This window comes from Heliconius melpomene, chromosome 17, assembly GCF_056956725.1.
Source record: "Heliconius melpomene rosina isolate 202511_hmr_F chromosome 17, ASM5695672v1, whole genome shotgun sequence".
NCBI classification, from domain to species: Eukaryota; Metazoa; Arthropoda; class Insecta; order Lepidoptera; family Nymphalidae; genus Heliconius; species Heliconius melpomene.
The window spans coordinates 13264768-13290857 of NC_140405.1; the positions used below are offsets into that span (position 1 = coordinate 13264768).

At 32.2% G+C, this 26090-nt stretch overlaps 5 protein-coding genes and 1 long non-coding RNA gene across 7 annotated transcripts; 4 read left to right on the forward strand and 2 right to left on the reverse strand.

Annotated features, from left to right (window-relative positions):
* Window positions 1-1148: 1148 nt before the first annotated feature.
* Window positions 1149-4021, reverse strand: LOC146530407 (uncharacterized). Its single transcript, XM_085201128.1, has 3 exons — window positions 3872-4021; window positions 2845-2963; window positions 1149-1348 (listed from the first exon to the last, which is right to left on the reverse strand). The coding sequence occupies exons 1-3, from the start codon at window positions 3929-3931 to the stop codon at window positions 1216-1218; spliced, it is 312 nt and encodes a 103-aa protein (XP_085057254.1). The 5' UTR covers window positions 3932-4021; the 3' UTR covers window positions 1149-1215.
* A 417-nt stretch (window positions 4022-4438) lies between these two features.
* LOC146530408 (uncharacterized) lies at window positions 4439-8640 on the forward strand. The gene is made up of 7 exons (XM_085200741.1): window positions 4439-4481; window positions 4611-4767; window positions 5824-6037; window positions 6384-6557; window positions 7497-7592; window positions 7914-8004; window positions 8486-8640. Exons 1-7 carry the CDS (start codon window positions 4439-4441, stop codon window positions 8638-8640), a joined length of 930 nt encoding a protein of 309 aa, XP_085056867.1.
* Window positions 8641-8765: 125 nt separating this feature from the next.
* On the forward strand, window positions 8766-10139 carry LOC146530409 (uncharacterized). The gene is made up of 2 exons (XR_014878958.1): window positions 8766-9183; window positions 9548-10139. It is a non-coding gene; the product is annotated as an uncharacterized LOC146530409 (long non-coding RNA).
* Window positions 10140-10888: 749 nt separating this feature from the next.
* LOC146530410 (glycerophosphodiester phosphodiesterase 1) lies at window positions 10889-16962 on the forward strand. 2 transcript variants are annotated; one of them, XM_085201122.1, is made up of 9 exons: window positions 10889-11030; window positions 11377-11591; window positions 12539-12720; window positions 13152-13257; window positions 13575-13667; window positions 14019-14119; window positions 14494-14619; window positions 15007-15142; window positions 15463-16962. In XM_085201122.1, exons 1-9 carry the CDS (start codon window positions 11012-11014, stop codon window positions 15538-15540), a joined length of 1056 nt encoding a protein of 351 aa, XP_085057248.1. In that variant the 5' UTR covers window positions 10889-11011; the 3' UTR covers window positions 15541-16962. The 2 variants fall into 2 exon arrangements, with proteins under 2 accessions (XP_085057248.1, XP_085057247.1); XM_085201121.1 differs by lacking the exon at window positions 10889-11030 and having other exon boundaries at window positions 11168-11591.
* Window positions 16963-18380: 1418 nt separating this feature from the next.
* LOC146530411 (serine hydrolase-like protein) lies at window positions 18381-25975 on the forward strand. The gene is made up of 5 exons (XM_085201129.1): window positions 18381-18444; window positions 19072-19341; window positions 21190-21383; window positions 22539-22639; window positions 22878-25975. The coding sequence occupies exons 1-5, from the start codon at window positions 18381-18383 to the stop codon at window positions 23170-23172; spliced, it is 924 nt and encodes a 307-aa protein (XP_085057255.1). The 3' UTR covers window positions 23173-25975.
* Window positions 23501-25993, reverse strand: LOC146530412 (serine hydrolase-like protein). Its single transcript, XM_085201126.1, has 5 exons — window positions 25737-25993; window positions 25233-25394; window positions 24739-24846; window positions 24216-24492; window positions 23501-23853 (listed from the first exon to the last, which is right to left on the reverse strand). Exons 1-5 carry the CDS (start codon window positions 25786-25788, stop codon window positions 23550-23552), a joined length of 903 nt encoding a protein of 300 aa, XP_085057252.1. The 5' UTR covers window positions 25789-25993; the 3' UTR covers window positions 23501-23549.
* Window positions 25994-26090: the final 97 nt, after the last annotated feature.

A 26090-nucleotide genomic window follows, 5' to 3' on the forward strand; every position in this document is an offset into this window, starting at 1 on the left:
CTGGTTGTGGGTTCAATCTACATTCCAGGAGATGAAATATTTATTCAAATTTATATTTCCATGTCCTCGCTCTGGTGTAGAGGCAAAACAGCGACGTTAAGTGCTGCTACTCAACACTCAATGCCTTCAAAATTTGGCAGAAAGTGGGGAACAGGTGTCTTAACCTTAGGTTCCCTCTGCCTACCCTGCTATGTGCGGGATACAACGTAAAGCTGACTTGTTTATTGTATTGGTTTAATACAATAAACAAGTCAGTAATGTATTATTTATGTAATTAATAATTGTCAGATTAAGCAAGTCCCTTCAGATAATCGTTTGATTTGAGATATCACGTCTAGGGCATGAAGATGTACCATATATATCTTAATCTGACGCGCTCGAGTATTTCAAAATGACGATTTTTTTTTGCGTTTTCAAACAACGATTACGAGCTTGCGTCACATCCAAATCGTCAGATTATTACATATGAGCTTTTTTTTAGGTTCACTTAACACCCCATTAGAAAATCTGACGCGCTCGACAATATTTTCATTATCATTTTCAACTCTTACATACAACATGAAAACCATCACCACCACCACCTTCATCATGGAAACTGTCAGATTAACATATTTTCATGTTTAAGAAGACGTAGGCCATTGATGGTATCAATATCTGACGCGCTCGAGTATGTCCATGGAACAGTTTTTTTTTTACAATTTTGAAAATCTATAGCCCCTCAACCCACTGGTCAAACGATATGTATTATATGACATTTTTTTCTTGTTATCATCTAATCTTCGCAACCCAATAGGTCTCAATGACGCTCGAGTAAATCCCTAGTTTGCTGCTTCCTCTCCAACCATCATCTATTCATAATTCATTTTAACATTTGATAAAAAAATATATTACGCAATAAAACAGTATGTGAACTACATTTTTATTAATTTGAAAATGTAAAAAAACATGAACAATTCAACAGTTTAATGAATACAGAACAAATTGCATAAAAATAATATGTATAAATCAAATTTTATAAAAAAAATACCAAATTTTATAAACAAACAAAAAAAAGTGTTGTATCGTTTTGAATAAAAATACCATTTAAGTTTAAATAAATATTGGCCAAATAACCTAATTCCAGTCAAGTACTATACCTATACAAAAAAAAATACTTAAAAGAATTTAAATATATGGCGAAATGTATAAATTACAGAAATAGCAGCCACGTTTGGTTTAATTTTCATAATTACAAAGGCTGCAGTCGGGACACCTTCTTGAAGGCTTTCTACCTCGACGACTGTGCTTGCCGTCAGCTACTTTGTAGTCATGAGAGTTTTGCTTAGGCCGGGATCTTGAGCGTGAAGACCTTAAATCCATGTAAACATATTTATAAAAGCAGTTTCTCGATTTTTCCCGCATATAGCAGGATATACAGACGAAAACTAGTGTTAAGATACTTCTTGTAAAAGTGTAATTGTAATTTGTACGTCAAGCAACCATTAGTGGGTAATAAATTATTTATTTAGGAACAAACTCTAGATCGAATCATTTTTTTAAATATTATTTATCGAGCTTGGGTAAGACAAGGCCGGGCTCAAATTTCGGGAGCACAGTGAACGACGGAGTGCTTTGACACTAACTTTTCTCCTAAAGAGTGAAAATGAAATATAAACTACGCCACTATTGTCCAGAATTTAGGCCGTAAGATTAATAGCTTAGAAGAAAATAAACATTATTATAAGTCTTGTAGTGTATGACTGATGGAATTGGATAATTTCTAAGAGTTGCGGGTTCAAGTCCCGCTATGTATTTTTTTACGTTTTTTAAAATCAACTCAACAAATCAATCAAATCAACAACCAGTGGCGTAGTGCGCGGGGGGTCAAGGGGGGTCATCATGCCCCGGGCCCCGCTCATAAAGGGGCGCCAAATAGTCCGCAAAACTATTTAAGCATACATATGAAATTATATTGTGTTCGCCAGGGGACGCTGTAAAAGTATTTTGCCCCAAGCGCGTCGATCATCTTACTATTTAAACGTTTGTGGTATAAAAATACCATCATTATTTTACGAGCATAGTTCACAAATAAATAGTGCCTTCTTTGCTGGGGAGCTTTTAAACAGTATAAGGTAAGTCCAGATTCAAACATGTTGCAAATTCCATTCTGGCTGGATTCCGTTATCAGTCACTTCCTTTTCCAAAAGGGAAATAAGCTTCGTCACTTGAGGCTTATTGAATGCCCTTGCTCTAGCAGCCTTATCCATGTCTTCTTGTGACCAATATATATTCGTTTGTAATTGCCAGGCATTTTGTAGGTAAAGCAAAAAAAATACATCGATTCTATTTATAAGGGTAAGATAGTATGCCATCTTATACTCACGTTTTGTATGTCATCTTACCCGATATATATATGAATTTAATTTTAACCGTTGTGACAAAAGTTTATAGGTTAGGATGCGTTTTTAGTGTTAGTTGTGTCATATAATAATCCTATTTTACGTTTATAATTACTTCAAATAGAAAATCCTTGTCTTACATGTGTTTTCACCATCAAGCTAAACTCGCTACGCCACTGATTATAACATTATAATTTTAATATATTACCTATATACCTATTGCATTTACAAATTATATTAACTTCATTTAAAGTTCTTTTGTTCTAACTCAAATCCAATAATAAGATCCGCACAGCAATCATTGGATATCTCCGCACAGGGAATCCCAGTGAGATATCCAAGGTTGAAATTCTTGACATTCAAGCGATTTTCTTGTCATAAGAAAAAAAAAATTGTCTGTCTTAATGTAACTTTCCTTTAGTTTTTATAAATAAAATAATAATAAATAAAAATAAATGATAATAACCTAGATCGCGACCTGGATCTGCTGGCACGCCGACGAGGATTATCGTCTATGTCATGAAGTTTAAAGAGCACATTCCTGTATTGATACACTACGTATCCTAGAGTCAATAGCGCTGCAAACTAAAATAAATATTTTAAATATATTATTACTGGTAGGGGCTTTACAATAGAATAGAAAGGAAAGCTTCGTTATTTGTGAAAATACAAACGATAATATAATTTGTTAGCATTATTAGAATAGGTATATTCACGCCGCGCTTGATCTTGTTATCAGAGTGAAGAAAAGAAAATGATTCCCCCTAATTGGAATAGGTACCTAAAACCCTCGCATTGACAGTCAGTTACACTGTGCCTCTGCGCCACAACGGCCTCTACGTTACAAATGTTTTTACAACAATTTTTTATAACAAATTGATCTTAATCAAAGTTTGAATAAAGGAAACACATTACGTGGCTTTTAGCTAAATCATTGGACTTCGTAAATTGCTTCAAATTGGTAACTTTTCCTTTCACAATAAACTGCTATTAACGTTAAAATGAACGTATATTTGATAAAGAAAGGCCATTTAAACCTAGCCTAATGGATGGACAAAAATATATCTTTTTTTGAGCAAAATATATAAAAAGCTTTCTTTTCTTTTTGACAGACAATGCACGGACGAAACTACTGAATTTAGAAACGTGGAATTTGAATCTATGAACAGGTAAGTAGGTTAAAAGGATAGTAGTTTTATAGTTTGCTATTTACTTTAAACATCACAATAAAAAATAAAAAAAAACTATCTTCAAATATTTTTCGGTCACTGTTCGGTCAGAGCTAATAGGGACACTTAGAGTGTGACATACACACCTTTTAGTTACTTGCGTTTGGCCACGCGGGTGAAGCTTGCTTGCAATTTCGTCCATGGCCGTGGCCAAATGAAAAAAAAATAAAGGGAAACTACTTACACATATACTTTTTGGTGAAATGGCCTTTTTTAGCAATTTCGTAGAATTTATATAATGGATAAAGAAAAACAAGAACCTACCGCTATATTCAGTTGCCTGACCCGCAAGAACTCTATCATCCAATCAATTATAGTCTCCATAACGAAAATATACTCGATTTACTCCGCCTTCTGTAAGCAGACCTCCCTACACGGCCTGAAGCATACTGTCGCTGCAAATTTTTACTTTTTCGAAAGGTAATTTAGAATTTTATAATTTCTTATAAATTTTTGTTCAAAACTATAATTTTGATTGGCAGTTATTAATTTATTGAAAATTTGAGATTGATTTTAATTTTTTGCAGCCAGTCTCATTTTGACAGATTAAAAATTGATAAAACCAAGCCTGTTTTGATTTAAATACAATAGTTTTACTACAACTACATATTAGACTAATAGTCCTCAAAATTTCAGCTTTGCTAAAATGACCTAGGCCTGTCAGGTCTGGAATCTTGGGCTAATTTGTAATATATGTAATAAAATGTAGGAAAGTTAATTTGAACCACTTGTATATTGTACTTATTGTATCCTCGCGAATCTTGGCAGTTATGCTTATCTCATAAGATCGATATCAATATAATAACATGGTGTCATCGAGTTGGTCTGATGATGGAGCCATGCCCTGAATGGAGGAACTCTTCAGAGATAACTGGTAAACCACTCGAGTTAAGACTTATATAATTTAAAGCTCTTGTAGCACTTGGTGTAGAGAGTGGAGATGGAAACTTATGTTACAGATTGCTGTGGTTTGTTCTAACAATAAGTGCTTTCGCTGGTGCAGTATACTGCGCTCTAAACCAACTAGCTCGATACAATTCCGAACCTGTGGTCGTCTCCCTACAAAGAGACTACAGAAGTTGGTCCACTGCATTTCCTGCTGTAACAGTTTGCTTTTTGGAGAGAATACAAGTGGAAAAAGCGAAAAGTTTTATATCGAGGTATTACCTATACATATTGTAAATTCTTATTTCAAATACAAAATATACTTTTATTAAATTAGTAAATCAATTTTACATTTTTAAATATAAATTATTATAAAAAAGATACATTTAAAAATATAAAAAAACCACTCTTCCGAGGGCGGGACAAGGGTCCAAGCCACCGGTGGCTAGGGCTCCAGAGAGAGGAACCTCCGCACTATACGTGCCGTCTCAAGTAATACTGCCTTTTGTATCCGGTTCTTGATCCAACAGCTAAGCGATAGCCTCTTAAGGTGTTGATTGAGGCTTTTCGCTATTAAACCGTTAACCGAAACCACAATCGGCACAATGATAGTCGCATTGACATCCCACATGGCGGTAATCTCATGGGCTAGGCATTTCAAATTATCATTATATTATTACTATTGGGCTCGTGCGGGGCTACGCCCGCTTGACATAGAAATATTAATAAAACAATTGAAAATTAAAGATTCATTCAATTCAGTAAAATAGTTGTATAAAATAACTGTTACGGCAATTAGCAAATTTATTGAACTAAATACTTTAAATTGACATAACTTTTTTATTAAACCGATTGTAATAAAATAAACACTATATGTTTTCGGAAGCTTTCCGGAATCCAATAGTAAAAACCGCATCTAAATCGGTTATACCGCTTCTGAGATTAGCGATAACTAACAAACAAACAAACAAATATACAGACAAACAGACAAAATTTTTAAAGATATATAAATTTATGAAATTATTTTCAGTTACAAAGAGTGAATTCTAAAATACCATGAAACACGTGTTCAATGAAATATTTTTAAGTGGGAATTTTAAAAATCGTCTCCATTTAAACATTTTTCCATACAAATTTTCAACCCCTATTTCACTCCCTTAAGGGTTAAAATTTTTCAAAATGCCTTCTTAGTGGGTTCTTAGTGGGTGTCCACGTTATGAAAATAAACATCCATACGAAGACCTAAAGCGCAGTGTAGTAACACTATGTTATTTATCTGCCCAATCAGAAACAAAAATATAATTTTTGTAACTTAACTTATTAACTTTCAGCAAGTGGAATGTAACTGAAGAATCGGATCCAGAAAAATATCAATATTATTACGAATTCGTTGAACTCATAGCTGAAGTGTCATTTCGGAGGAATTTACAGAATTTCTGGAAATACCAAAGCGATGACTCTGTCAATGACATAGATTTACTGCAATTGGCTCTCGATGTGTATCCTGATTACCCTTTGGAGACTGTCACATCAGATCACGGGGAAGTAAGTGGCAGTAATTGTTGCTCTTTTTATTGACAACAAGATGGCCAACAGAGTAGGCAGTAACAGAAATAACCTATTATTGTATCAACACACCCTTACCTACTTTCCGTCAGAGTAAGACACATTGTAAGATATTCGTTCTCCCGATGCGATAGGAAGTCGTGCCCACAACCGTCGCTTGCTATAGCTTTGCAGTCAGTCGCTGTGCTGGTGGTATAGGATAATTCAAGAGAATTCTTGAACTATCCTATACTAATCTACACGTTAGAATTAACGTGTACATTAGCAATACCTTCTAAGTAGGTAGTAAATATCAACGAGTATAATCTGGTATTTCTTTTTCAAGATAAAATGGATTCAAGTAATGACAGAAGAGGGTTTGTGCAAGAGCTTCAATTCCCAATATGCTCAGCATCAGAAAATTGGAGACTTTCCGTGGAGGACGTTGGACCTTATGAAATGTCATTATCACAGTGAAGCTTGTCATGTGAGGATTAGCTCATTGGAGAACGGTGTTAGAGTACGTTTTTTATTACTACATTATCTTTTTTTCTATTCAAATACACCTTACTAATGCAATTTAGGCTATCGTTGCTCAGAAGCACAAGCATGCGACTGTAAAGACAACTATGGAGTCGGTTTCCAGTCGAGAAAATGAAATATTTAACATTTTCATTATCTTGCTGTGGTAGCGAGGCAAACTCAGCAGGCAAAACTTTAAGGATTTGGCGGAAAAAAAGAACAGATGTGTCTTTAAAGTTTAGGGAGACTGGGTACGGTTAAAACAAAGGACGGATGAAACAGAGCCAATATCTCGTACACCTTTACGCGGAGAGGAGAGTGAGGGGTGCAAAGGGAAACAGTGAAAGATTCCTTATAAGACTTGACAAGTAGATAACCTAAAAAATTGTAATGTAAATACTTGTGTCTGTAGTTACGAAAAAAATATACTTCTTTTTTTTCCTTTTTTTAATAGTATTTCATTCATTCACCGTTCGACATCGCCACCGCTATTTCTAATCCGACTGGGGAAATTTTTGCAGGCGACGAACTCATTACAGATTACAAGGTATTAAGATATTTTACTTACTTGTTCTAGTATAGATACTAATAGTATCAAGATGAAGAACCTACTTGGTACAAACTACAACAACTGGTAAAAATTGAAAACCTTGTCACTTATAAGAGGCCAGTCGTAGAGGGACACAAGCGTGCGTTTGAAAACGCAACAGGTTGTAGTTTTGTTTCCCACTCGAAGAAACATACATGTTTTTATTTCCTTGTTCTGGAAACGAGGCAAAACGTGGCTGGCAAGTTGGGAAAGGTGTGTCTTAACACTGGGTTCCCAGGTTCCCTCTGCATACCCTGATATATGCGGGATACAGCGTAAAGTGAGATGAGAGTGAGTGCGAGATGAAAAAAATGTTGTAACCCTCCTGTGAGCGTGACTATATTTTAGGTAGTTGAAATTGAAGCCGCTAACAGTATAGAAGGCTTAAGACCGGAACAACGTCGCTGTAAATATCCAGATGAATGGCTCGGCAGTTCTATCAGAGTAAGTATGGTTCCAAGAATTAAGAGGAATCTAGTGTAAGGACACTCCGTTCATCAGGTATTGTCAAATTTTTGAGACGTTGCTTGTAGACTGGGGCAGTAATCAACGCCGCGTCTCTTTACCAGAACGAGAAAATGATAATTGATTCATCCCCTCGATTGGGAATCGACACCACAGCTACGACGGCATGTATTTTTTATTATGTGATGTATGTGTATTAAAACTTACATTTATGCCAATCGTGGCGCAGGTGCACAAGCGTGTGTCGAGGCAAAGCGCGGAAGATAAAATATATAAGTTTTGTTTTGTTATTTTTTCCAGGCTTATAGCTTTGGTCTATGCCAGATGCACTGCAGAACACGTTTGGCACTTATGTTTTGTGGTTGTCGCCCTTATTTTCATGTAAAAGGAGGTAAATTAAATCTATAGATACTTTTATTTTAATATTATAAAGCTAAAATGTATGTTTGTCAGAACGCGCTAATTTCAGAACGACCGGGTCAAATTGAAATGTTCTTTTTCTGTTGTATATAAGTACTTATACATTTAGTCGTTACTAGTACCTACCCACTTCCATAGCGGCGGCCACCTCCCTCATTTAGTGCGTCATGGGTCATACTGCATATACAACGAGTAGCTATTTCCATTTGACCCCGTGAGTTCTTAATAAAAAATAAATACAACCTCCTCCTTTATAACTAACTGTCAATAATACCTACGAACTATCAAAAAAAGGAAACAATAAGTATGTCAAAAGAAACTTCAAAATTATCAAATAAATATATCCATATACTTATTTACTATAATTTGTTTGATAATATACAAATTAAATATTAAAAATTATTAGTTACTATAATTTGCCGTTATTTTCACTTCTCGCTATTGTTACCAAGATGGCGACGTGTGCGACGCGCACGGCATGGCGTGCATCGGTCGCAACGTCGAGATCCTTATCAACTTACCAAAAAATCTTGCAAAATGCCCCTGTATGCCACAATGCGAAGAATCCAATTATTATTCACATACAAAAAAGATCATTAATCAGTAAGTATAGTAGTACATTTATCTCAAGAACGCTTGAACAAAATCACCACCCGTTTTGTTATTTTATTTATAGAGGTAGTATATTATACTCTCTTTTAAAAGAGTGTAGTGTAATAGTTTGAGGTGGTGATTATTCACAGTATTTTTGCTCTCCTTTAAAATTTAGAAAATGTAGATACCTACGTTCATCTGACTATTATACTGCGATATTAACTATGACATTGTAGAATTTAAATCAATGTAGTAATAGTATCAAGTAATACTAGTGATGTACTTAACAATCAGAATCAACTAACTGATTATATTATATTAATACAATCTCACAATTGGTTACTGTCCAGTAACAGCAATGGTAATATAAGAAACGTCATGTAGGTAAAACAAGATATTTTAGGTATTATTCTCTTAACAAATGTTTATTTAACTTTTTTTTTCAACATGAACGACACGTCCGAGGCTCCTTCACAAGCGGTGGTCAGGTTTAAGCTGATGCCGCCCAAGTTTCGTCTCCACCGCGACATCATATTCAGCTTAGATGATTTATTCTGTATGTGTTATTAAGTAAATTGGAATTTGCTTGTGGTTTTTTCTTCGTTCTTTAGCTTTTTTAGCAGGATTTTATTTTCTAACCAAGCATTTTTAGCATTAAGTACTGGAGACCTCTGTTCTCTGTTTTTTGTATACTTGAGAAACACTGTAATTCACACATTTCTTATATAATAGATATATTTTTTTCAATGTGATTCAAATCAAATATAACAACTATTTGGTTTTTTTCCTAAATAAACTTTTTATTTCCCTATTAATTTATTTATTTTATTGCTGCATGTCAAATTCAAGTCATCGGTTCCTCTAGTCCATTTTGATATACTTAATTATAACCTTTTTTCTTGTACATTTCTTTCGACCAGCTTCACTTGGTGGTACAACAGCGCTGTTCGTCGGTGCCAGCGTGCTGACCGTCGTGGAGACGATCCTCTTCATCATTAGATGTATCATGTCTTATTTAATTGATTGGTATCATAATAGGCAACTGATATTTCAATGTTAATTGTATAGACTGTGCGTTTTTTTGTCGTTGTAGACTTGAAATATCACACACATAGATACAATTTTCACACAAGGAGTGTTCTGTGTATGCTTTATATAACCAGAATAAAGAAATAAAAATATTATTCTTAAAATATTGCTTGAAGTAGGAATCGAGTTCTCAAACTCAGTTAGGTCAGTAATTGTAAAGTTATAAACCACTCCCAACCGTTACATCTATCTTGAGATTGTTTTTGAGATATCGTTTTCATTTATTTAAAAATTAACAAAAGACTTCTTTAAAAGGACTTAATTTAAGAATTTAAGTTATTTCAATAACATTAGCACCTAGCTATATAAAGTATATTAATAATTATAATAAAGTAAGTAGATATTATATACCTATTTATGTAATCGTAGATTTAGTTTTAGTAGTAATACTAGTGTTTTTGATTAATATATGCTTAAAACTATTATTTATTTTTATTGTAAGTACCACCTACCTATCTATTAGAAGACAAAAAATATCCAAGCGTCTACTAAAATTAGTTTTTTGAAGCTTAACTATTTAATTTAGTACACTTACATTCCATGTTTACAAATGTTTTAAATAATATTTATTATAGTTCCCCATTTTCCACCGATTTTTCGAGGCATGCGTGTGGCGAGTGGCGTCGGGTTCTTGTTAAATAATCAAGTGGGGTACTTGGGCGATTCACAATTGTCAGTTATAATTACATCCTTGTGCCACTGCGCCACGATGGCCTCTGTAAATATATATTTTTATATTATTTTATTAACTACTAGCGGCCCGATCGCGGTTTCACTATCTCTCACTCCATGACTACGTCCTAGTGACGTCCATGCAAAATTTGAGACTCCTAATATTTGTAGTAACGAAGTTTCATACAAACTTTCGACCCCAAAAACAACCCCTTAGCAATCGAATATTGCAAATTCCCGTCTTAGCGAGCACCTACGTCCTATAAGTAACTCCTATGCAAAATTTGAGATTCCTAGCACTTGTAGTTTCTGAGATTTCGTGATGTTTCGTGACCTTTCGATTTTATATATTAACTATTAATAATAATTAAACAATAATTATCAAATTGAAGTCATTTTACTTGTTATCTTAACTACTTAATATACTTTTTTTCTAATGATCGATTAACCTTGAATAAAAATAATTGATTCAGAAGTAAACAGTTTTGTTGTTATTCTATAGTTGAGTGTTGATGTTGACTTTTAAATTTACTCGATTTTATTAATAAATATTAGTTTTAAAATAATAATTCATTATGAAAATAATATAAAAGTGATTATTTTTGTATTTCATAAAATTAAAAATGTTTATTACTAGAAAATGTAAGTTTAATATTTTGTAAATATGCATATATATATATGAGCTATAACTTTGAGGTTATAAATAATTCGCAACAACTTTTAATTTAGAGTTTTATAATTTATAATGTTATGTTGCTTAAAGAATATAGCAGAAACTCAACGCAATACAATGTCTAACTGTCAATGTCAAGAAGCCCCTCCTAAATGAAACCAATGTTTTATTTAATTTCGAAAATCATAACATACACTAGATAACCGAACAGACGATCGAACGAAAATATGATTTTATATATAATTTCTTACACGTACAGCGGCACATTCTATTTAATATCTCTTTTATTTACATTTATTTCGACGTTACATGCAGTTCTGCCTTTGGGCCTCGATGTTGGCTTAGTGGGTGTTGCAGCATATTATTTCACAAGATTGAGGAAGCCAGACCGTAACAATGTGGAAGATATCTTCGGACCTGAACCAGGTTCGAAGGAGGCAGAGATGTATCCAGAGAAAGTGGTCAAAGGGATAGCTCATAGAGGTGCTGGATGGGACGCACCAGAGAATACTCTGGAAGCTTTCAAATATGTTAGTAATTTGTTTTATTATACTAGCTAACTAGCTATTAATATCCAGCATAAGAAGAATATTTCAATTTGAATATGTTGTCATAAAATAAGTGCATTAAACCAAACCAACATAAGCTTAAGCTGTGTTAATATGGATAATTACAATATGTATAGATTATTCTTTTTTTTTGGAAATGGATTACTTAATTATAGTTTATATATTTTTTCAAAGAATTTATTTAAAACTATTGGGTTTCTCTGATTTATTTTTCTGTATTAAAGATTATTCAGCAGAATTTTCTAAGTTACAATTAGATTAATTACTGACTTCTACTTTGAAGGTCAACAAAATTAATTAAGTTATAGAGTAAAGGAAAATAAACCATCTATCAACTTATTATTTTAAAAATAATGTAACAGGCTGTAAAAGTTTTCATCTAGCTTAATAAGAATATATGCTTAAATTGGTGAAATGCTTGGACAATTCTTATCAATTTAAAAAAAATGTGTCTCTAAATATCTTCAGAAATATATAACCCCACTGAGGTGAATGTGGGTTTCATACTTACTCAGGGGAATGAATTATTATTTATATTTTCTTTTTTTTGCTCTGGCAAGGCAAAAGCCTGGTGTTGAGTTCTGGCATTCCACATGGAATGCCTGAAGAAAATAAGGGAAAAGTGTTGAACAGAATGTCCTAACATTAGGTTCCCCATACCTACCTTATGTATGTATTTGGGATACAGTGTAAAGCTGCTAATAATAAATAAATATCTTTTCACTCTTAAGTTTTTTTTACTAACAAATAATTACTGTAATAGACAAAAATTTAACAATAGAGTTTATATATAGGCTTTCTATGTCCACCTCATTTAATCACTAATGAGACAGTAATCTTTTTCAGTTGTTTTCTTTAAATAGTTATAAAGAAAATTTTAATTAATTTAATTATTCTTAATGTTACAGTGTGTAGAAAGTGAATGTAATTTTGTTGAACTTGATGTAAGAACTACTAAAGATGGTAAATTGATCCTTCTTCATGACGAAGGATTGGAACGGCTTACTTGGAGCTCTGAAATAAAAGATGTTCAGCAAACAGATTGGGACAGCATTAAGAATATTGATATAGGCAGCTTACATGTTAACAGGTTTGTGTAAATAATTTATTGAGGCAAATGTATGAAGACGCTGAGGCAGTTGTGAGAAAGTCAAATATCTTCATTTTCTTTCTTTGCTAACAAGACAAAGTGCATTGGTGAGGTCTGCCACTCAACACTTAATGTCTAGTATATTGAGCTGAGCGTGAGATACGGAGTGTTTTAACACTAGGTTGCCAAAGGGACCTAGTGTTAAAGCAAAGTCTACTCCTCTAAGTGGGATAAAGTTAGAAGTAAAAAATACTTTTTATCGTAAATTCTATATTATATATAATATTGGGCATCCATCTCTTACTAGCCGACACCCATCATTGATCCCTGTTATTGGTTACCCCTCATCCATCAAACTGTGTTATCTCACCCAAATAAGCAATGCCCACTTTAAAAAAGTCAATATTTTTTTATTTTATTTTTGTTTTCAGGCACAGATTCAAAGAAGTACATCTTTGCTTATTAGACAATGCCATAGAATATCTTCTGTCAAAAAATGCCAAAATAATTATTGATGTCAAAGGCCAAGATAAACAGGTAAATTATATAATTTTCTCTATGACTGTAAATACGACAGTCGTGGGTTCAATTCCCACTCGGGATATAAAGTAATGATTACTTTCACTTCATTAGTCAGGTAATGAGGCAAAGCGCGGTTTTAAGTTCTGCCAAGCAAGCCCTCTGCCTGCCCTACTGTGGTGTGCGCAAAAAGAATATAAAAAGTTTAATTAATAGCTTTTGCCATAGAGCCATTTAATCAGTGATGACATGATAAGTCTATGTATTTTTTGTTTTATAAGTTAAAATAAAATAAATCATTTTTAATAAAATATATAACTAATATATTTTTTTAGGTTATCAATGGCATTATAGAAACATTCTCGTCTCGACCTGTTCTATATAAGCATGCTGTTGTCACGGCGTTTAACCCTTTTGTTCTTTATCAGGTGGGTTTATTAATTAAAAAAATGGTATTCATTTTAATTATTTAATTTTTTTTAAATACTAATTGTGAATATTGCTTGTAGCTAATATTGTAATTCAGAAACTTTGTGAGAATAGATTAATATATATTATTTTTAGAAATCAGAAGTAAAATATATTTAAAAAAAAAATAACAGTAACACCTGTTAACACATCAGAAGTGGATGGTAGGTAACTTTATATTATCCACAGTCTCTAAATGAGGTGGAGCATGGAGCGACGCCTGGAACTTTCGACAATCAAATAAATAATTGTCCAAATAATCGAGTCCGCCAACATTATGTTTTATACATTTTTATTTCATTCTATTATAGATACGTAAAAACGATCCGGAAATAGTGGGCGCTATAAGCTATAGGCCATATTGTTTTAGCGCCAAGGAATATGACGCTGAAAATGGCCCTAGACATCCAAGGTAAGAAAATAAAGTAATTTATTTTTTTCAATCATTTATTGTACACCCAAAAATTATTTTGTCCAATCCAACCCAATCCAATCATGGATGTCAAACATACAAAAAAATCCACTTAAAATTTAGAAAAAAATTACTTAAGCTGCAGGCTGAATCTGGTACGTAATATGGTGGGCAAAAGGTACATGGGAACCTAGTAAGTTAAGACAGTCGGTTTCCATTCAGACATTTTTTTCCACACTTTCGCGAAATTCTCGAGTATTGCGTGTAATATCTCATTATCCCGATTGCAAATTGGACCCACAACTGCCCCAACTGCCTTATTCTTTTTATATCTATCTATATGTCTTAAGTTTTTTATTTATTTTTCGTTTCAGATACGACAACTTCATATATCATATAGCTTGTCGTACGGCTGATTTCATACATTCACTTGTATGGCGTTATACAGCCAATTGGTGTTCAGTTAGTGCTGTTTTGTTGCATAAGGATATTGTTTGTCCGTGAGTTTGTTTTTATATGGATTTATAAATATGTTAGGTAATAAAAGTCGAACCTTTTTGGGTAGGGGATGAATGGTATTTATTTTACATTTCATAATGGTAATACTATAAGTATTTTTGTAAGCAGAGTACCCAAAAATACAAATGTTAAAAATATTTTTCTTTTCTTCTAAAGTAAACAAAAATAGGAAAAGTTGTCTTTTTATTATAAAAAAATTACATGAATAATCACTATAAAAGAGTATCGCGATATGAAATTAAATTTATTTCGTTACAAAAAAAGAAAAATAAAAGTTACTTGATGTTTTAAATCGACTGTTATTCTAAATTGAAGTTTTGTACATCGAATCTTACAATTTGTTAACATTTTTTTTCTAATTTTTCTAGAAGTGAAGTGTCATATTGGAAATCCCAAGGAGTGAGGTGTATCGGGTGGAGTGTGAATCGGCCCTTAGAGAAGTTATATTGGCGTGGCGGTCTGAAATGCCCTTATTTGGCAAATACTTTACTTGGAGAACCTAAGGTTAGGAACTAAAAAAAATTACATTGATGTATGGTTTAAGTAATTAATTTGTTAATTCACTTATTCTATTCTTTACATATACGCAGAAGGAATCTGATATTAAGACACTCCACTTCCTTACGTACCTCCGAAATTAGCCTTTGCAAGGTATAGTGCTGGTACTCAACGCCACACTTAGTCATATTACCAGAGCAAGGAAATGAAAATTATTTATTCAACAATGTGTGAATCAAATTCACAACCATTGCGCTAACATTGTTCCGCTGTGCTGCGATATCCTAAAGTTTATTAATAACATTTTTTTATTTGTATATTAACAGATAGAACAAAAGAAAGAATCCCCGCAAGAGGACATTTCGAACGGACCGATCGTGGAGGACGCCTCAAGATGTCGCTAGTATGTAGAAATTATTGATTTATAACGAAAACTACGTATTTATGATAATGATTATAATAAATAGCAATATTTGTGCAATTTATTTACTTTATTACAGAAAATTATTTATAAAACTATTGGCAGCTGTCTAAGTGACGGTTATTTTATGACTGCTAGGTTTTATAAAGCTAGATTTTTTTAGTGCTGAGATAATTATATATTGTTTAATACCAAAAAATAAATGTTGTATTCAGATAAATACCAAAAATTGCTGGTTCAATGTAGGAATAATATTTTTTAACACACGTTAATTATTAGTAGACGCAAGTATATATTTTTTATGCCAAAACATAAATGCTGTATACCAAAAACTGTTGATTTAATATAAAAATAATATACAATTTATTAAACCATTATTTGGTCCAAAGAACAAGAAAGTTATCCATTATTGCATGTTTAAATTGTTTCTTTTTTATATATTAATAATTATATTGCATAAGGCTTAACGCTTTTTAAACAAACACAAACAATTAGATTATTCCGATATTATTTTTTATTTAAATAAAAATATTATTTTATATTAAAATAAATAAAAATATATATATTAAATATTTAGAAACATTGCTTGATAAACTAGATTTTTTTGCATTCATGTGATAAGTGTTTGCTTATAAACTGTTAATATTAAGCCTCAACCCATTTAAAATTTAATTGATGTTTTTTATATTTTAAATGTATTCGACTTTAAAATCGTTTCGAATTTTATAACATCCATTTTTATAATTCGATAGGAATTAACAACTATATTTAGTGATTTGGAATAATGTATAATACACATTTAAAAGAAATTAATTTATTACAAAAGTACATATTTTATTTCTATTAGAAAGAAAAGGCTTTTTATTTTTCTTAAGTTATAATTTGTACCTGAATAATTTTATTTATGCAATAGTTTTATTTATTCTGTATTCTCAATTTTCGGTACAAAAATGGCCTTTGGTAATGACATTTAGAAATAAAAACATTTAAGCTTATTGTCAGCCTAGTGTTAAGAGACTCCGTTCTCTACTTTCCGCCCCATTTCGTGAGATTGTATGTTGACTGGCGTAACTCAACGCCACGCTTTGTCTTATTAAACCTTTGCTCAATATAAACATTCCTAATATTAAGGTGTTTAACGAAAGCTATACGAGTATAATATTTTTTACAATTTTTAATATTTACAGTACCTATTTTATTCATATTTAATACAAATATAGGCCATTTTCGTACTGACATTTTAATTTATAAAATGATAATATAAGCTGTGGTAGTTTTGTAATTTAAAAGTATTATTTTACCAAATGTTTGTTTTTTTTTTTGCACAAATTTTATGTCTGACTCAAATGTTTAGTCTGTTTTGGTTATGTGTAATAATTTATTTATAATAAATTTTTATTGTGATTTTTAGTTTTTTTATGTCCTAAGCAAAGAATTTTTGTTTAATATTTTTTTAGCTTCACTGTATACCGCATTTAGAGAAGGGTAGACAGAAGATATCTGGGAATGTAGTCTTAAACACTCAGTCGCACACCTATGCCCCTACTCCGCGACGGCCACAATACATAATGCCGTATTCATCAAAATGATTTAATCTCGTATAAAAGAAAGAAAGTAATAGATATGGATTAACTCCTCTTATTAGCATACTTACTCTTTAAATTTAAATATTTACTGTTTAATTAATAATTGGGTATTTTAAACCATATTAATTACTAAATTATCTTATAAATTATTTCATATATTATCATACTCAAACATCAAATTCCAAAACTTATATATAATATTTAATGCCAAAAATAAAAAAAAATGCCCCTCAACGATGATTTATAAGTCAAAACAAAAATGAATAGCTATAGTCCGTATCGTTATAAATCAACAAAGCTTGTATGTAAGCAAAGTAACTAACATATTATCAAAATAATTTATATTAGAGTTCCGTACCTTATAGGAAAAAACAGAACCCTTCGTTTCTGTCTATCTGTCTCTCGGTCAAGATCATTTTTCTCAAGTTCGCGTAGAACTATCAAGCTTATTTAATTTAATATTAATTACGTATCCAGCTTTGAAGCATAGAAGAAATTAAGCTCCTAATTTAACGCATTTTTTAATTGCGTTAACTTACCCGCCAACTTAAGTTGTCAACTTTTATAAGTTGTACTTCCCGTTAATTCTTCTTCCCAATCTTCTTCTATAATTATGAAATCAGTACGGAATCCTCGAAGAGCGAAACCAACCAGTACTTGAACGGTTTTTATCTTCAGTAGGTATATTTGTTCATAGTAAAAGAAGCGTTAAATCGAAACAGACGTTACTTTGTATAACATTTAAATTTTATTTTCTTACAATAATGTTCTTCACAAGGTATTTGTATATTTGACGTAATAGAATTATCAAAGTGTTGCAATTAAATTTCATAATGGGTATCATGTTTAAAAATATGTGATAATTTAATTTAATTAATATTTTCATTCCCTCCTATAAGAGCTACGAATGAACGAAGCGCGGTTTTGAAATTCGTAACTTACTTAACTCAAGAATTCCGCGGAAAGGAATTCCGGAACACATTAACACTAGGTTCCAAGGTCCCCTCTGCTTACCCTGCTATGTGCGGGATAAAGCGTGAAGCGAAAAAACATTATAAATCTTTTCTTCTAGTTTCCATTGCGCTTTTTCTTGTTACCTACCAGAACGTGGAAACGGAAACAATTCATTCCCGGGAATGGAAATCGAACCCATAACCCATACTCATTACGCTTGCACGATGATATAAAGTAAAAAAATAATATATTTCCTAAATCTATAAACAACATTTGTAGGATTATGATGTCTTTACGAAATACAGAAAAAGAAGTTGTTATAAAGGCACCTTGGGGGAACGTTGCAGGTAAGATGATACATACGTATATTAGTATATTTTCACAATGTATCCTGCACATAGCAGGTAGGCAGAGGGAACCTGGGAACCTTGTGTGATACTCCATTCCCATTAAGACACTTCCTATTCTACTATATGCGGGATGTCGCAAATGTTGTGAAAAAAATGTTTAAGTAATAGCTTTTAGTCGGAGGTAAGCATTTGGCAGTGTTGGTATGGAGAACCACTTTCCCTTTCAGGTCTAAAAGCTATTATTTTAAAGAGTTCTAAAATCAATTCAATATAACATTCCCCGAATGGGATTAGACTCCACGACCTATAGTAATGCAATCTCATCTCAAATCCAACGCGCTTCGACCGCTTTATTTATGTATATTTTTGTCGAATTTTTACATGTCTTCATTTATGTTTAAAATGAAAAAATATACTCTGAGTTTTTATATTTCAAATGTTATTTATGCTTTAAAAATAACAATATCTTAAACGCATATCAATCAACATAGAAAAAAATTGAGACCATCGTTGCGCAGTGGATAGCATCTGCAATGACCGTGGTTCTAAACCACTCGGAAGAATGGATCATTTAACCACTATGGCAAAAAAAAAATATTTTTACTAAAATTTTCATATTTTCAGCTTTAACCTGGGGTAATTCAAATAATCCACCAGTCTTATTGGGATCAGGTCGACAAGTACCTTGCACGACATATCGAGCTCTTGTTTTTAAATTGCCGCAAGACTTCTTCTACATCTCATTTGACTTCCCCGGGAACGGAACCTCCGATCACCTGCCCAAAGGCGTCAGGTTTACAGCTTTCGATCTGATACCGTCACTCTTGCTGGTCGCTGATCATTTTAAATGCCACAAGTTTCAATATATTGGACATTCTCTTGGATCTGTCGTTGGTAAATATTTTTTAATCATTATTTTAAAATTACTTGCGTGTTGTGAAGCATAACCTAACGCCGTGCTTTATCTAAGCTAGAGTAAGGAAATAAAGAACATTTAAATCTATGCTTATATACTGTAAAATTATAAAGCTGAGGAGTTTATTAGGCCGAACGCGCTAATATCAGGAACTACTACTTCTAAATGAACAATAAGAAACGAGTTAAACTGGGGCAGAAATATCGTCGCTCTGTTGGTAAAGAAAATCTACCACATATTATAAATTTCGAGACATTAAACGATAAACGATTAAATAAAAAAAAAGTAATTTATCTCTATAATTCTTCAATTAGTCAAATCTTAATAAGATTATATAAAGTTGGGTTTGGTTTTTTGTTGTATTTATATTTTTAATACAACTGTTGAATATTTTTATACATTCTTGGGAACCCGACTTTTGGAACATTGCAAACATCCGTGACGAATACATTAAAAAATTATGTGGGTAGACTCTCACTAAAACCATATTTTGTTTATTTTTATAATAAGAAAACATTCTTACGGGTACATTGCCAAAGTGGATTCGTGGATTATGTGGAATTCATGGTGTACGTGGCGCATCCATAATATCCTACTAAAACGCTTCGGCCGGACTTACGGGTGAAAAAGGATTCTAACCTGAACCTATTTGACCTGATTCTCTTGCGCTGACTTTTCTCACCGTGCAGTAGGTACATCCTTGCACAAACCACACAACTGTGGCATGGCCGAAATATGGCTGCAGTTCCTCTGGTATCGGGGCCGTTGGTGGCGGTAATCACTTACTATTAGGTGACCCGTCTGCCTTGACTTTCTCATAAAACAAACCAGAAAAACCCCGGCTGATGTGGATCAAATCTACTACCATTAAGTAAGCGAGTAAGAGTAACTGCGCCACAACGGTCTTTAATTTTTTTTACTTTGATTAACATTTTACAATTTTAAGTACAACTTCCGCTGATATGTGTACATATCATATACATATACTTAAGTTATAAATATTCAACATGCAAAATAAGAACATAATTTTATAATATATATGGCACAAGAATTATAATTTATGTACGAGGCCAATTGTTGCGGAGGAGCATAAGCGTGTGATCGTAAACGCGACACATTGTAGGTTTGATTCCCACTCGAGGAAATTTAATATTTTCATTTGTTCGCTCTGGTGTCGAGGCAAAACGCGGCATTGACTTCCACCACTCACGACGCGATGCCTCCAGAATTCGATGGAAGGTGAGAAGCGGAGTATCTACACACCTACCCTGTCCAATGGGGATCATATCTATATACTATGTTTATAGACGCATGACAGACTCAATATTGTTGTTCCAAAAGGCCGTTGAAAGTAAATGGTCAACTTCAAATTTTGCACAATTCTCCAAATCAAATGAGACTAACCGACTTGTAAAATACAACATGATAAACCATGATAAAACATCTTGAAACCTTACTGTCAAAATTAAATATTCATATATATTTTTTACAAGTTGAGATTTCTCAGTAAGTGATAAGGGGGCGTAACTATGTTTATGTGCATGTATGTGCATGTGTGTGTGTGCGTGCGTGTGTGTCTGCATGTGGATGGCTAGTGTATATGAGAGAGTCCGTGCATATCTTGTTTTGTATAGTTATAAATTATAGATTTTTATCTGTGCATTGTCTGTAAAAACTAGAAGTTATATTATAAAATTTATATCCTTTTTTGTGCGGCATAATTGTTTTTAATCTGAACACTTCCTTAAATAAATGTACGAGTATTTCTTAGAAATAATAATATAAATTTTACAAGAAGATTACTTTTAAATTTATGGTATTTCTAGGTAAATTCTTTAACATGGCATATCCGGGGCGTATGTCGAGGGTAGTCGAAATAGACCCCTTCCCGGCCTACCTGTCCATGCAACCCGGAGAAGTGGATGAGTGGTACAACGAGACTTATGCAAACCACTATGAAGATGATGTTTACAGGAAACATACTAATTGTGATACAGCACCTACTTACAGTTATGATGAGGTAGGTTTAAAGTTCCGTATCTCAAAAAAAAACGGAACACTTATAGGATAACTTATTTATTTGTCGATCTGACCAGACGTCAAGAGCTTTCTTTTTGAGATCGCGTGGAGGTATCTACATATTTGAAATTAATATTATATATTCTGGTCTAGGTACAGTGCATTGGAGCACAGAAAAAAATAAACTTCGCGCTTACGTTTTGTGTGCCGTGTAATCAAAACCTATGGCATTGACCGTTGATGTAGGAACCAAGCTACTAGAATGGTTTATTAGTAACCTCTAAAGAGTACCAAAGTTCATGTCCTGATTCTGTCATCACACCAGCTCATTGATACCATAACACTTATCAATTGTCACCTTAGAATAAATAGCTGCCAAATTATAATACAATTAAAATATGAACCCACGCCTATTAGAAACAGTCCAAACGCACAGACCACTATCCCATACGTTCTCCTCAAGCTACGTCGAAATTCTTAAATGCTTTCTATTTATATTGTTAACATTTTTAGGGAGTTTTTTAAATCTACATCACAAAGTTTATTAATTGCTTAATATTAACATTTGACAAGAGAAAATGATATTTATTAAATCAACAAATATAAATAATAATAATAAAAAAATCTACTTCACGCTGTATCCCGCATACAGAATAGGCAGAGGGAAGCTAGTGTTACAACACTTCGTTCTGCACGTCCCGCCTCGCGGAACTCAACGCCGGGCCTTTGCCTTGACGCCAGAGTGAATAAATGAAAATATTAATAAATAATAATTCATTCCACGATCGAGCCCACGACCGTCGCGTTACAGTCAAATCTTCATGTCCCTACGCCATGACAGCCTCCTTTTTAAAGAGTTTTAAAGTTTTAAACATAACACTATTTATAAATACAATAATTTATATACACTAAAATGTTACGTAAATAGGTAAGTATTTAGGAAAAATGATAATTCTTATATTTTATAATCTTTAAGTATCAAATTATCTTTCATTACCTAAATTGATAATCTAAGGCGGTTATCGGTGTTCTTTTTAAGTCTGTAAAATTAGTCATGGCCAATTAAAATTAAAATAAAATCGGTCAAGTGCAAGTCAGCCTTGCTTACCAAAGGTTCCGTACCAATTTGTATATAAATGTGTATATTATTTTTCAGGTGAAGAAACTGTTAACAAAAGCCCAGTATATCAATTTAACTGAAAATAAAGACTTCGAAAAAGATAGATATGTTAAAAAAGACGAAAATGGTCTTTACAGGTACATTTTTAGTAATGGTATCACATTTATTTTGTCTAATATATAGTTTGAATGCGGTTGCGTCGCTGTAAATTGAGTGGCGGAATTCAATGCCGCGCTTTGGCTCTCTCTCACCAAAGTGAGAAAATGGAAATAATTCAATCTCTCAAGTGGAAATCGAACCCACAACCGTCACGTTTACAGTCTGATGGCCTCATTATTAAAAATACAACATTTACATAAAATCATTCTATTACAGATTCTCACACGATCAAAGAATGAAAAGCACGTTCAGGCTACCATTTTCGCCCGACTATTTAAAACAATTATATACTCTAAGTAAAACACCTATTTTTGCTATATTCGCTGACAGTACCATAGGATACAGAACTTTTGGAAGATCTGCCTTCGCCTTAAACGAAAACGAATGGCCAAATGGAAATTATAAAGTGAAAATTATAAAAGGAGACCATAATAGTCATATTCATGAACCGGAATGTATGGCTGAAGATATTTCTAAGTTTTTGTTGGAAGGAGTTAATAGTAATAATTAATTTGTTTGTCTCAACACACAATTCTACAAGAATTCTACGGAAAGTTAGGACCGGAAATGTCTTAATGGAAATGGAGTGTCTTAACGCTTAAATCTCAGGTCCCCTCTGCTTACTAAAAAAATTAATAATTATACAAAATACAATTTACCACATATTTAACTAAGGAACATTTTTTTATAAATTATACATACTTTTTATCTTTTTTTATACTCTTATCAATTACACCAAAAAATATTGCTAGTATAAACAACTAATATTATAAAACAATATTTCGCTAACAAATTAATACACACGTTTTATGAGGTACAATAACATTTAAAAAATTGTATAGTTTTTTTTTTTAATTTTTATTTTAATTAGAAACATTTCAAAAAAGACTACAGTTTCGATATAACATCACTATTTTTAAAAAAAATAGTAAGCTCATCACTAAAACACTTCGGATTAATGAAATGAACATCATGTGTGCCATCTACCCTCAAAACTTTAAAATTTTGATTATTTTCCTCCATTTTTTTAACTAATCTGTCGATAATTTCCTTTCCCTTTGTATTAAAAATGTTACTTTGGTTCGCGTGAATGTATAAAGTAGGCGGAATGTACGTGGAAAATATTTCGTAGTAATATTCCGTCGGAAAGTTCGTTGGCACTAATTTTTTCGTACGTTTGTCCCACGACAATCTGAAAAACAAAAATATATTGAAAGTTTCATATTATTTTATAATGTTAATTTTGTTAGACGGGCAGAAACGATGTCCGCCATGGTTAGGTTTCCATTTCCACTCGAGCAAAATATTTTTTAACAGACAAAGACAAAACTCGGAGTTCAGCTCCTCCACTCAACACGCAATGTTTCGAGAACAAGGCGAAAAGTGCAGAATGGAGTGACCCAACACTATACTCCCTCTGCCTATTCTACATTATAAGATACAACTTGAAGCTAAAGAGAACATAATATAATTAATACCGATATGTTTCTGAGATTAGTGTGTTTAAACAAAGAAAGTAATTATATTTATAATTTATATTAATTCCATACTCACCTATAACAATTATCACCAACTTTAATCAAGTTCCTGGACAATATAATGTCTGCTTGTTCCTCAGTCATGCCTCGTGCTCTCATAACAGAAGCGACAGCTTGTTCTTTAGTGTATAATCTATTGTCAATGTTATATGTTGTATAATTTGTATAATAGTCATCATAGTATGTGTAAAAGTTGGTAAAATTGTCTAAAACTAGCCTAGATAGGGCAGGACCGGGATCTAATAGTATAAGTTTGATTATTTGCTTTGGATGTAGTGCATTGTAGAATAAACCTGGAATTGAAATATTTAAATAAAAAAGATGTTAAGTTGTTGAATTGATTCCTACACAGGGGAATGTATTCAATTCAGTATTCTGATTTTCATTTCATTCCCATTCCTCGCTCTTGTAACAAAGCAAAGAGTGGCATTTAATTCCGCCACACAAAACAATGCCTCGGGGATATGGCGGAGAATACATTTTCTAAAAATATTTACCCTTTATCCTTAGTGATGAATAATATTAAAAAAAAAAATTACCTTGCTCTGAACCCATGGAATGACCTATATAATAAAACTCCTTCCACCCCAAATGCTTTACCACCATGTCTATTGCAACAACAGGTAAGAATCTTGTTAGAGCAACACCTATTATAAAAATAAATATATATTTTTAAAACCAAAAATAGATTTTTTTTATAAATGTGAAAAAAACTCTTTCTATGCTAAAATGATAATAAAGAGAAGTAAAATTCTCTTTATTGTACACCGGTATATTTTTCAAGAATTTCCATAGTTGTTTGTATGATACCACAATAAACTCCTTTGTTGCTAAATGAGCAATCTTATTTTATAAAGTATATTTTTTGAAAAAATGCTGTTGTATTGGCTGAACTTCTTATTTTTTAAACTATGTTGCATAAATTTATGCACAATATTTTTAATTCTCGTAAATAAATAATAGAGTAGTTCAAGAGAGTGAAGCCACGAGTGGGTTTCTAGTATGAGAAACAAAACTAAAAAAAATGCAATACCTATAGGAAAAGCATCTGACTTTCCATGTCCAGGCAAATCAATACCAACATAATAATAATTTTTTGGTAACAACTCCAATAGTGGTATAAATGTAGCTGAGCTGTCTTGACGTCCGTGTATTAGGAGCACCGGCTTACCTTGGGCATTGCCCCATGATATTACTGAAATATAATGAAATAAATATAAATTAAATTGAAGCCAGTTGTAACACAGGGTCACAAGTTTGTGATTGTGAACATGGCTGGTTATGGTTTCAATCAGCTGTGTTAAAGTTGTGAAAGTGAATTATACTCAGAAAAATATCTATATTTAGAAATATCTATATTTATGCAGTACAAGTATTCCTATACTAAACAGAAAAAATAAGGCGTATGGCCTATACTTCCAACCAATGCAATCTGATAAAAAATTAAGAACAGCTGTTGCTACTTATTAACTTTTCTGAATTTATTACTTTTCTTAAAATTTATTAAAAAATCAATACAATAAATATTAATACTTACAAGCGATTTTACCCCACGGGACTTCTATAAACCATTCTTTCAACACTTTCATTTTTGAATAAAATATTTAACCTACAATAAATTATCGAAAATAATATTTAATTAACAATATTTAAAAAAATTAAATATCAGAATAATTTTATTTGTATTTTTATTGTTATTTATGTTTTAAGTTTACTTTAAGTTAAATTTAAATAATTTTAAAAATTAATAGAATCAAAAACTATTATAAAAATAAATAATAAATAAGTCAAAACTCAAATGTCAAGATATTTATACAGATAATTAATAACCGATATCGATTATATATTAAAGTCAATTGAAGAATTTTAATTATTCAATATAAGAAAGGTC